Below are 12673 nucleotides of genomic sequence, written 5' to 3' on the forward strand. Positions count from 1 at the left end.
CTTCAGGAAGTTTGCCCCAAACCTCTCAGATATAGATAAGCCTTTCGGCTGTCACTCTTGTTGCCTGTTAATTGTTATTAAATGATTAACTCTCTTTGTAGAGGGTTAGAATATAGAGGAGAATATCTCAATTGGGTATTAAAACTAATTGAAGAAACACTTGGGAGCTGATTTGGGAAAGGTTCCCCTGTCCGCTTTCCTCTTCAGCCTGGTTTCAGGGTGACTTCTATTGTGTGACTTCTGTTGACTTTGCTGAGCAACGAACCCATATTTGGGAAGTGTCCTTCTACCACTTTTACCGATTGTAAAAATCCTCTGTTGTTTTTGGAACCTTTTCTTTATTTGCCGTTGACATAGTTAAAGGAGTGAATGTTAATTTTTCAAAATAAACTCTCATGCTTACACATTATTTAAGGGGGTGACATCTGCTCTAGATTTCTAGGAAAGGAAATGTCTGTAATCTCATTTATCTTATCTGCTCAGTGTTTACATTTTGGTTCTACCTAAACTATTCACATGTTTGTGATCTATTCATCTGGTTAGTGTGGTTGATGTCATTTATATGGATAGAACTTTGAAAATTTTCTCATCTCAAATTAACATTTTTATGGTAAGTAGTATCTTGTGAATGGTGATAGAATATTTTATGACCTCTTTAGCTGTATCTTACATTTAGCTGAGTCTTATGTTATTTGAAAAAGATGGAACTTAAAGAAAATTAATGATTATATAAGGTTCAGTTCTGGAGTGTTTTTTTTTTTCAGAATAGGACATGTAATTCTCAAGCGCTTTCTTTTTGTAGGTTATATTAATATATATATTTGTATTTCTTTTTTTTTTTTACTAAAGCCTTGATTTGTTTGGTTCCTTCTCCACCCCCCCACCCCACCCCACCCCACCCCACCACCAATCTGTGTTTTTTAAGAGCTGTGATGTAGTCAGGTAAATATTTTCTAATGGGCTGGCTTCTATAAATTTTTTTTCTCACTTCTCAAATTTGCTTGTACAGAATTTGGAAACCAAAGAAATGGACAAAGAGGAAAATAATAAACTTCTGCCTGAGTTCAAGCTTCAGAGATAGCTACAAACTTGAATAGGCTTTGCAGATAATAGACCTTATTAATGTCTAACTCCTTTTAGGGAGGCTTTATGATTTTTTCAGCCCTTTGACCTCCACTATTGCATTAGAGCCTCCTCCTTCTCAGCTAACTAATTCACATAGGGGCTGAGAGTATTAACTCTGGATTGGACTTCCAGAGTAGAATATTTCATCTGCCACTTACTTAGCTGGGCAACCTTGGATAAGTTACTTAACCTTCTCTTAGTCATCCTTTTCTTCTCTAAAATGGAAATAATAATTGTATCCATCTCATGGGTTGTTGTAAGGAATAAATGAAGTAACACAGTGCCCAGTTCCCTGGGGGAAGGAAAAAACACACTTATAAATGGGGAAGGGGAGAAAGCAGACAATGAGTATTCCACTGTGGTCATAGCTTTATGCAGGAAAGACAAGCATAATACCTTATATGCAAATAATAGCACTGGAATGCATCTCTGTGTGCTTATATATGCATGTGTGTATACAGAGATTTTCCCTTTTTCATTTAAGGACTTAAGTCACTGGGTCTTAATTTTTGCACTTCAAATGCATTAAAGTTTATTTCTCCTATTTACTACTTCAAGAATACCAAGGCATACATGAATTTTTTCCTTGTAAGATACCTCTTTCCCTCACAAGAGGGAAAAGTTAAGATAATTTAACATTAAAATATTAAAACGAACTGGAAAATATTTGTGTATCCTGAAAGAAATCATGATCTTTTAAGTAGTAATTGGTACTAAATCATCTTCTGATCTTTCAGTACCTTCTTTTTTTTTTTTTTTTTTCTTTTTTGAGAATTTTTTACTCCTTTACTAAGAAGTTATTATCATGGTTGTAAGTTTACTTGCTGGGATTTTGATAAAAATTGCATTAAATATATAGACCAATTTGAGGAACCTTCCATTTTTTAAGATGGCAAAATGACCTTTGTTGATATGAATTTCTGTCACAGGATGTATTTTCATCCTGTGCTTTAGTTTATAAACTTCTTGCTTAAAATATTCTCCCTCCTTCTCCATCTCTAAAGCTGGAGATACAGAGAGGGCATTCTAAAACTAGGATGCTTTCCTGTTTTGGAGAAACACTTGTAGGTGTTGGAAGTGGCAGCCCAGGTTGATTCATTGGTCAGTATTCAAAGCTTAAGCTGAAGCAGTATAGTGTAGCAGCAAGAGAAATTTAGAGTCATGAGAGCCTAATTAGTCATAATTCAGCCTTTTGATACCAGTGCAATTTAAGGAAGTTATTTAACTTCTGGGACCTAGTTTCATAATCTGTTTAGTGGGAATAATAGTATTTACCCCAGAGTTATGAAGGCTAAAAGTCTGTGAAAATGCTTTGAAAACCAGAAGGTACTGTACAAATAAGTTATTGCACAGATTTTTGTGTTCTTAGCCTATTAATGACCCTATATGTTGCCTTTAGAATGCCAGACATACCATGCTTCTAACCAGAATTTCCTAAAGATCTGGTAATATGACCTGAATAAATGTTCAGTTGGTAACTCCTATAAGCTGGGCATTGGTTTACAACAGCACGGCCCCGTAGAAATGTAATATGAGTAATACATAAGTGTAAAGTAAGTAATTTTAAATTTTCTAGTAACCACATTAAAAAAGGGTAAAAAGAAACAAGTGAGATTAATTTCAATAATATATTTTATTTAACTCATTATATCCAAGGTATTATTTTAACATGGAATCCATGTAAAAATTATTAATGATATATTTTACATCCTTTTTGTATATTAAGTCCTTGATAACTGGAGTGTATTTTACATTTGGAGCACATCTCAATTCAGACTGGCCACATTTCAGGTACCCAATGGCCACTATGTGGCCAGCAGCTCCTGAATTGGACATCCGTCATCTTCTAGATGTTGGGATTGTAGTAGTGAAAAAGAAGTCCTTTCCCTCAGGATATTTACTTAAGCAAAGGGAGACAGACAGTAAACAAGTAAATAAATTAGTAAGAGATAAATTCCAATGGTGATATGTGCTGTAAAGGAAATACAACAGTGATGTGATATTATGGGGAGGTACTTTAGCAAAAATACTCAGGGAAGATCTCTCTGAGATGTTCACATTTGAGCTGAGACCTCAATTATTAAAAAGAGGGAACTAGCCAAGCAAAAATATGGGAGAATGTTTTGTTAGTCAATAGGAATGGCAAATACAAGGGCTAAAGATGGGATGATTTTACTGTGTTTAACGAACCAATGGGACTGATAGTGAGCAAGATAGTGTTGGACGATGCAAGCAAGATGAGATTAGAGAATACGTAGGGGACTGAAGGAGATGGGAAGCCATCGGAGGGCTCCCATGAGGGGTGTGAGGCACACACAAGTTTATAGAATACAAGTTGGGTACCTACATGTTAAAAGAATACCTATGTAATTCATTATTTATATAATTAGTTGGACCAGAAGACCAAACTTTTTTATATCTAACCAATGTCTATCTCCCGTTATTGAAATAAATATGTGTAATATCAGCACCTTATTTATAGATATTTCTCTTATTTATGGAAAACATCTTTGGGTGCTTTTATCTCCGCTAACGATCATCTTCCCAAATTAAAAAAAAAAAAGCAACTGATGGGCTTACTTAGTAAAGAGTTCTTGCTTATATTGGTTTATAAACAAAATTTTTGAGGAGAGGCTCAAAAAATGTTTGAACGGTAGATCTGCTACTGATTGTCTTTTTCTTTTTTCCCATTCAACAGACATGTGCATCGCGATTGCAGTTTCCCTTCTCATGATCCTGATATGTGCAATGGCTACTTATGGTGCATATAAGGTAAGCAGCTTTGAAATAAGGTGCTGGGCCTTTTCCTCAGTCCCTTACAGGTATAATCTGTGCAACTGTTTGTAAGTAATTATTCTCAGTTTTCTGTAACAACTTTTGGAAGTTTTAAATCTCTCATTTCTATTAGGTGCTACTAAGGAAGCTAATATTACAGTCTCAGAAATATTCATGGAAACTTGTTTGTTGACTACTTACATTTGGCCTGCCAGTTACCATCATGAACTGATTTAGTCAATTTCTCTTCCTCCATTTTCCCTTCAGATTAATAAAATATTTCTTTGACTTCAACAAAATAATGTTTGGTAATATTGAACCTATTAACGTTCTCTTTTTTTCATATGTTTAGCAACATGCTGCCTGGATCATCCCCTTCTTCTGTTACCAGATCTTTGATTTTGCCCTGAACACCTTGGTGGCAGTCACTGTGCTTGTTTATCCAAACTCCATTCAGGAGTACATACGGCAGCTGGTATGTGGCCATCCAAAGTACTTCTTTTCTTCATGAGGGGCACCTGGTTAAGTAAGGGATCTAGAGATAGAGATACACACACTCATATTAATTTGTGGGTTTTTAATTTTCATCTGTGTTCCTGATTAGGAATTTTTGAATGTTGTTTTACAGAGATTTTTAGCTTCCTATGCTTTTTGGGCCTCCCTGAGCCTGAAATAGTTAAGTTAGTGGCAGTGATGGTGGTGTTAGATGTGGCTAGCTAAATTATAAACTAATTACTAATTGTCTTATTTTATAAAATGCAGCCTGTTTAGTTATCAACAAATAATAGCTTTTTGTTTTGGCTATTATGTGGGAAAAGTGGGACTCTGTTATTCACTGGTTACCAAACTTATTTGACCATAGAATCCCTTTCTTCTCCAGACATTTTTGGGACTGGTTCCCTGTTAAATGTATTTTAACATTTCCTTTTTCCTGTTAAATGTCTTGTTAAATGTTTATCTTTGGTGACAGTAGTAGTAATATCTGAGTGTGTGGGAAAGAGAAAGCTTTTTCTGGGGTGGGAGACATTAGGCTGGGGGATTTGCTATGACAGTGAAAGTCGAAAGGTTCAGTGGAAATGAGAGAGTTGGAGGGGATGGAGGGAGGGGAGAAACACATCAAAAGGAGTTTGTGATCTTGATGGCAGTCATGCTCAGTCCGTTTTACTGGTACCTGGCACACCTGCACAAAAATCCTCTAGTGCTTTCCCCGTAAGTATCTAGTTGTCAATTGTTTTTTGTCATTCTTGTTATTAATAGCTCCTTTTTGTTTTAGAAAACAAGTCCATGTTTTAGTAGAGAGTAATGTCAATAAAATTTTTGTGTATTTCCCATGTGCTCATTTTATATATTATTCCTTATGTTACAGCTAGGTGCTTTTGTATGAAAGGGTTTACACATGATGAGAATTACCTCTATAAGGACTTGTGTTTTTACTCTGTAATGATAATCTGGCACTGAAATCATCTTGGAAAGGTGGAAGAAACATGATCTCAGCAGTCTGTCATGCAAGGGGGCTTGGAAAGGGTGGGTGTTGATTAATGAGATAGTGAGATGAGCCATATGGCAGCCTTGTGACTGTTTGAGTAGAATATTATGTGCTGCAATCTATATATTGGAGAGATTTATGGGAGCATAAAGCTTACTATACAGGACAAGCAATTAAAACACACATACATAGACTTTCTGTTGTGCTCCATGTCATCCAGTCACTCCACACTCGTTTGCTTTAGGGCAACCAGTGATATGATGATGATGATGTTGGTGATGGTGATAGTAATTGTAATATCATTTTTAAAAAATCACCATTCACTTTTATTTGTAATTACAGATCAAATAATATAAGTGAATGTCTTCCATATGTTTTACTTACAAATCAGTGTGTATTGAGTGAGGCCTACAGGTTATGACAATGTCCAAGAGACAGTAACAAATGGTAACAGTAAAGACGACTGGTATTGAGACCCTAGGTGTCAGATTGAGATATAATGAGTCTGGGGCGACTCTTATCCAAGAAGGCTGTGGGAAAGCACCTGCTTAGTTCTAAAGCCTGTTCTGATGAAAGATAATCATCTGTTTATGAGGAGTATTATAAAATGCTGTTAAAATATGTTACATGTGGAACCTAAGATGGTGGCTAGGTGAGACAGGGAAAAAAACACCTCTGTGAAAAATACTAGATAAAAACCAGAAAGTGACCCAGAATACCAGTTTCAGTGATGCACCAGCTGGACAAGGTCTGCTAAAACCACAGGGACCGTGCACTTGGTGAAACCAGGAGTCTGCATTCTGAAACGAGTGAGTAAGCCAACTGAAAGTCCTGTGGCCACGCTGCGGTGTGGGGAAACTGGGGGTTGGTGTGTGGAGATGGACTAGTTCTTTTAAAAAAAAAAAAAAAACAAAAACCCAGGAGTGGCTGCAGGTACAATGGTGAGAACTACGCAGTGAAGCACGGCAGGAGTGGGCTGTGCCAACGTCTCGGTGTCTGGCGTGGAGAATAGACCACTGCTGATTCCCTCAGGCCAGGGGGCCAGAGGGGAGAGCCAAAAGGAGAAAGAAACCGCCCTGCTTGCAGCCGGCTCCCTGGCGGCCTGGAGGCACTCCTGCCCGGGGCGATACCCACAGCCCAGAGCCGCGCCAGGAAACCCAGTCTGACAGGGAGTATATCCCACGGCACTGCACACATGCCATAGTATCGGCCATGGACAGTGGCCTTGGGTACATACATAGCTAGTTGTCCCGGAGCTGGGAAGGCGGAGCTGTGCAAAAAGGAGGGGGTTGAGACGCCCCATTCAGCCATTTTTGTATTAGGCTGGGAGCGCCCCTGCACGGCCTGGCAGCCCGGGGCTTCCCTTGAGGGACGGCGAGCACTTGTGACATACCACAGCCTTCCCTCAACAGGGGTCCTGGAAGATCAAAGCTGTCAACCAAAGCAAACGCCAAGACGCCAAAAACAACAGAAAATCTTAAAACATTTGATAAAACCAGATGATATGGAGAACCCAATCCCAAACACCCAAATCAGAATATCAGAAGAGACACAGTACTTGGCGCAGTTAATCAAAAGACTACAATCAAAGAACGAGAGCATGGCACAGGATACAAAGGACATAAAGAAGAACATGGCACAGGATACAAAGGACATAAAGAAGACCCTAGAAGAGCATAAAGAAGAAATTGAAAGAGTAAATAAAAAAATAGAAGATCTTATGGAAATAAAAGAAACTGTTGGCCAAATTAGAAAGACTCTGGATACTCATAATACAAGATTAGAGGAAGTTGAACAATGACTCAGTGTCCTAGAAGTCCACAGAACAGAAAATGAAAGAACAAAAGAAAGAATGGAGAAAAAAATTGAAAAAATCGAAATGGATCTCAGGGATACGATAGATAAAATGAAATGTCCAAATTTAAGACTCATTGGTGTCCCAGAAGGGGAAGAGAAGGGTAAAGGTCTAGAAACAGTATTCAGAGAAATTGTTGGGGAAAACTTCCCAAACCTTCTACACACTATAAACACACAAAGCATAAATGCCCAGCAATCTCCAAATAGAATAAATCCAAATAAAGCTACTCCAAGACATATTCTGATCAGACTGTCAAATACTGAAGAGAAGGAGCAAGTTCTGAAAGCAGCAGGAAGAAAGCAATTCACCACATACAAAGGAAACAACATAAGACTAAGTTGTGACTACTCAGTGGCCACCATGGAGGCAAGAAGGCAGTGGCATGATGTATTTAAAATTCTGAGAGAGAAAAATTTCCAACCAAGAATACTTTATCCAGCGAAACTCTCCTTCAAATTTGAGGGAGAGTTTAAATTTTTCACAGACAAACAAATGTTGAGAGATTTTGCCAATAAAAGACTTGCCCTACTTCAGATACTAAAGGGAGCCCTACCAATAGAGAAACAAAGAAAGGATAGAGAGAGAGAGAGAGAGAATTTTAACAGACATATACAGGACACACATTTTTCTCTAGTGATCATGGATCTTTCTCCAGAATGGACCATATGCTGGGACATAAAACAAGCCTCAATAAATTAAAAAAAAAAAAAATTGAATATATTCAAAGCACATTCTCTGACCACAATGGAATACAAATAGAAATCAATAATTTTTGATTTGTAACTCCACTATTTACTTCCTACATGATATAAAATATACAAACTCTAATGACAAATCAGTGGTTTTGGACTCAATGTAAAATACATAATTTTTGACAAGAACTATACAAAGGTGGGGGAATGAAGGAGTATAGGAACATAGTTTACCCGTCCTATTGAATTTAAATTGATATCAAAGAAAAGCAAGATTGTTATGGATTTAAGAGGTTAATTTTTTTGTTTGTTTTAAAGATTTGTTTTAATTAAATTCAGTTTTGAAATACATTCACACACCATACAATCATCCATGATATACAATCCACTGTCCACAGTATGATAACATAGTTATGCGTTCATCACTACAGTCTATCTCTGAACATTTTCCTCACATCAGAAAGAACCAGAACAAGAATAAAAAATAAAAGTGAAAAAAGAACACCCAAATCATCCCCCCATCCCACCCCATTTGTCCTTTAGTTTTTATCCCCATTCCTCCACTCATCCATACACTAGATAAAGGGGGTGTGAGCCACAAGGTCTTCACAATCACACTGTCACCCCTTGTAATCTACATTATTATATAATTGTCTTCAGGAGTCCAGACTGCTGGGTTGGAGTTTGGTAGTTTCAGGTATTTACTTCTAGCTAGTACAATACCTTAAAGCCTAAGAGGTGTTATCTATATAGTGCATAAGAATGTCCACCAGAGTGACCTCTCGACTCCATTTGGAATCTCTCAGCCACTGAAACTATTTCGTCTCATTTTGCACCCCCCTTTTGGTCAAGAAGATACTCTCAGTCCCACGATGCCGGGTCCACATTCATCCCTGGGAGTCATACTCTGCATTGCCAGGGAGATTTACACCGCTGGGAGTCGGGTCCCACGTAGGGGGAAGGGCAGCAAGTTCACCTGTCGAGATGGCTCAGTTAGAGAGAGGGCCACATCTGAGCAACAAAGAGGTACTCGGGGAGACTTTAAGAGGTTAATTTTAAGCCCCACAGTAAACACAACGAAATTATCAGAGAATATGACCATAGAGATGAAAAGTAAAGTATGGGTTACAAGAAGTTGGGGAAGGGGAAATGGGGAGTTAAGAAATGAATGTAGGGTTGCTGTTTGGGGTGAAGGGAAATTTCTAGTAATGGATGATGGGAAGGTGATAGTGTTACAGCATTCTAGATGTGATTAATCCCACTAATGGAATGCTAGGGAGGGGTTGGAATGGGAAGATTTAGGCTGTATATATGTTTCCACAATTGAAAAAAAAAACAGGCAGTCTAAATAGATGACAATTGAATGCCAAGGATGATCCTGGATGGGATCTGAGGATGGAGGACAGGAGGCTCAAAGGGACACAATTGAGATATAAGAAAAAAAAAAGAAAAGGAAATATAGAATGTAAGCTTTGTATTAATGTTGAATTTCTTGAACTTCTTAGCTGCACTTAATGGGATTGCATAAAAGAATGATGTTCTTGTTCATGGGAATTGTATATGTGAATTACAGTGTCCAAGGATGTGTGCAGCTTGCTCTCATATGTTCAGGAGACACAGCAATAGGTGATGGATGATAGGGAGGAAGGGAAGGAGGGAGGGAGGGAAAGAGAAATGGTGGTGTGACAGCATGTTAAAGTTGGTGGATCGGGGTATCGGGGGAGAGGGGTCAGGGTATGCTGGAGTTCTGTGTATGGGTTTGTATTGTTTTTGCAACTGTTTCTATAACTTTGAATTTATTTCAGAATGAAATTAAAAAAAACAAAACTAAATGACAAATAGGGTGGGATGGTGGATGGTTTGGGTGTTCTTTTTTTTACTTTTTTTTTTTATTCTTACTCTGATTCTCTCTGATTTAAGGGAAATGTTCAGAAATAGATTGTGGTGATGAATGCATAACTATATGATCGTACCGTGAACAGTTGATTGTATACCATGAATGATTGTATGGTATGTGAATATATTTCAATAAAACTGAATTTTTAAAAAATATGTTAACACCTGTTTTTATAGGTATCAACTGACAGAAACCATGTTCACTTTTCTTGGGGAAAACAATGTAAACTTTTTTGTGGAAAAGATCACATCGATTTTAATCCTTATTTTTTATTAGGCACAGGAGCAGTATGACTTCTTGTTGGTCTTGTGACCAGTACCAGGTTATTTTATTCCTGCCCTTTTAAGATCAGAACTGTAAAAAACCAAGGCTCTGAGGGAAAGCACCAGTTTCGTGAGCTGATAACAAAGAATTACTTTGATTTTATTTCTTACGTGTTTTGCCCTAAGTGAAAGGAGTCCGAAAACTTCCATTACATGGCATTTATCTTGGGGAGTAGGAGCTAAACACACGAGCCATGGGTATTCTCCACATTCTACCTTAACATTTGGAACTTTGTTATGTATCAGAATATTGCTACCGTGGAATCCAAACAAATATTGGATGGCGATTAGAGATGAAGGGGGATAGAGCACATAGGGCTGCCTTCCATCCGTGCTTACCTAGGCGAGGTAAGTGGAGAGCTTCAGTAAGTGCAGTGCAGGTATTTCATGGGAATGTCTGTTACTTGCTGTAACCATAGTAGCAGATTTCGATCCTCCTAAAAATGTTTCTTTTGACCTGGTAGTTAATTAATGTGGTCAAATGGTAGGACTTAATTTTTTTTTTTTTTAATGCTGTAAATACCTTTTAGTATGAGAGATTCTGTTCTCTCAGGAGAAGTATCATCTGCAAAGCACGCCATATAAACAGTACACCATTTATCCCCTTTAGAATGTTCTAGAATTTGCAGAAAATCCAAATACCAGAAGTATACAGAATATTCCCAGATAAAGACCACTGACTTTTTTTTTTAATTCTTGGAGGGCAAGTTCATGTTTTCAGATCTTTTATTTTTCTTTTTGAAAGTTAATGCCTGAATTATGTGAACAGACTAGCTTCTTTCCATCACTATTTGTAGCTTTTTTCGTTGGTAGAGATAGGTTAGAAATTTTGTGTTGGTCCTAAATGATGCCTGTCTGCTTTAATTGCTTTCTGATAAGCACACCTGAATTACTTCCTAGGGACTTTAATCTTGAAAGGTTAATGAGATTTGCTAATGAGACACTTTTCTTTTGTAGCCTCCTAACTTTCCCTATAGAGATGATATCATGTCAGTGAATCCTACCTGTTTGGTCCTTATCATACTTTTGTTTATCAGCTTCATCTTGGCTTTTAAGGTAAGTATAAGATTTTATGTGTTGTCTAAGTATTAAAATGTATTCCTGAATGCCAAAGAAGTAAACAAACTTCAGTCAGTTCATTGTCTTCCTTTAGATATCTGAACCACTTTTTGATATCCTAACATTACAGTTATTTCTATTATCTAGATAGAGATGAACACTAACCAAAATTCCACAGGCCCGTCAAGGGTTATTACAAAATCTATTTGGATGGGAATAAATGAATTGTTCTTATTCTCTTATACATTACATAGTGTATATTATATGCTACTACATCCATTATAATGTCTTTGTACATGTTCTTTGTAATTTGTTTTATAAATTTAATATATTTTGAACATCATCCTATATCAAACCATTACAAAGATTTATCATTATTTATGAAATTACCTCTTGTTGGACGTTGAGGCAGTTTCTACTTTTTCATTTATTAATAGTGCTGCAATAAATACATCTAAAGGCATCCTTATATACTTATTCAGTTATTTCTCTAAGATATTTTTCTTAAAATCAGAGAGTATACATTATTTGAAGACTTTTTATACATTGTCAAATTGCTGTCCCCAAAAGTTCAATGACTTGACACTCTGATAAGCAGTGTTTCCCCTCACCCTCATTATTTGAGAATTATCTATCCTTTTTCAATTGTTGTCTGATTATAAAAATGTCATTGTAATTTGTGCTTATATGCTGCTAATAGGCAAAAAATTCTCAAATGGTTATTAGGCTATGAAACTTTTAATTCTTAATATTTTTCATGATCTTCATTGGCATAAAATTACCCAATTCTTTAAAAATCTGCTTCAACAGGTTTGAGAAAGCTGCATTTGGGGTTGGGGGGTGGGGGGTGGTTGCATTTTAAATAGGTAATATTATGTGTGGTAGAAAGGGAATGATTTATTAAGAATCACCTGAGTCCAAATGTTTTTCCATAAAATACCATTTGAATTTTTTACGGTCACATGCATAGTTTATTGGTCATGGATTTGGGCAAATTTTATACATTGATTTTGAGGCTCACTGCACCTGCAGCTCCCACTCCCCCCATCCCAACTTTCTGGCTTCTCAGTCAGTCCTAAGCACTATCCTCTGAAACCCAAGCCTGTGAGACTGGACTTTCTGCCACCCAGGCTGCACATACAGAGTTAGCAGTGCCTCCATGCAAAAGGCCACATGCTCAAATCTCACACATTGTGGATTGTCTTTCAAGAATAGACTATCTTTCAGCTTCTACCTGCTTTTATTTATTTTTTCTTCCCCCCCCCCCGCCTTTTTTTTTTCTTTCTTTGTGTGTGTGTGTGCATGCATGTGTTCCAGATTTTATAATTTTTGCCTGTAGGAAGGTTAGGCTGACCAGGCTACTTTTCTATTGCCAAAAGCCTGGAACCTCTCAGTCCTCTAAATATTGTTGTTTTAAAATTCTGTGAGCATTTTCATCTGTAATGGAAATGCTTGGTT

The 12673-nt window shown here is 37.2% G+C and overlaps 1 protein-coding gene across 1 annotated transcript in view; it reads left to right on the forward strand.

The window, feature by feature from the left end:
• The window catches only part of LAPTM4B (lysosomal protein transmembrane 4 beta), an 82478-nt gene that overhangs the window by 39143 nt on the left and 30662 nt on the right, over nt 1–12673 (forward strand). The window contains exons 3-5 of the mRNA XM_037803077.1: nt 3824–3897; nt 4253–4375; nt 11114–11212. Coding sequence (XP_037659005.1) covers nt 3824–3897; nt 4253–4375; nt 11114–11212 — 296 coding nt within the window. The remainder of the gene's footprint in view (nt 1–3823; nt 3898–4252; nt 4376–11113; nt 11213–12673) is intronic.

Source organism: Choloepus didactylus, chromosome 14, assembly GCF_015220235.1.
Source record: "Choloepus didactylus isolate mChoDid1 chromosome 14, mChoDid1.pri, whole genome shotgun sequence".
NCBI classification, from domain to species: Eukaryota; Metazoa; Chordata; class Mammalia; order Pilosa; family Megalonychidae; genus Choloepus; species Choloepus didactylus.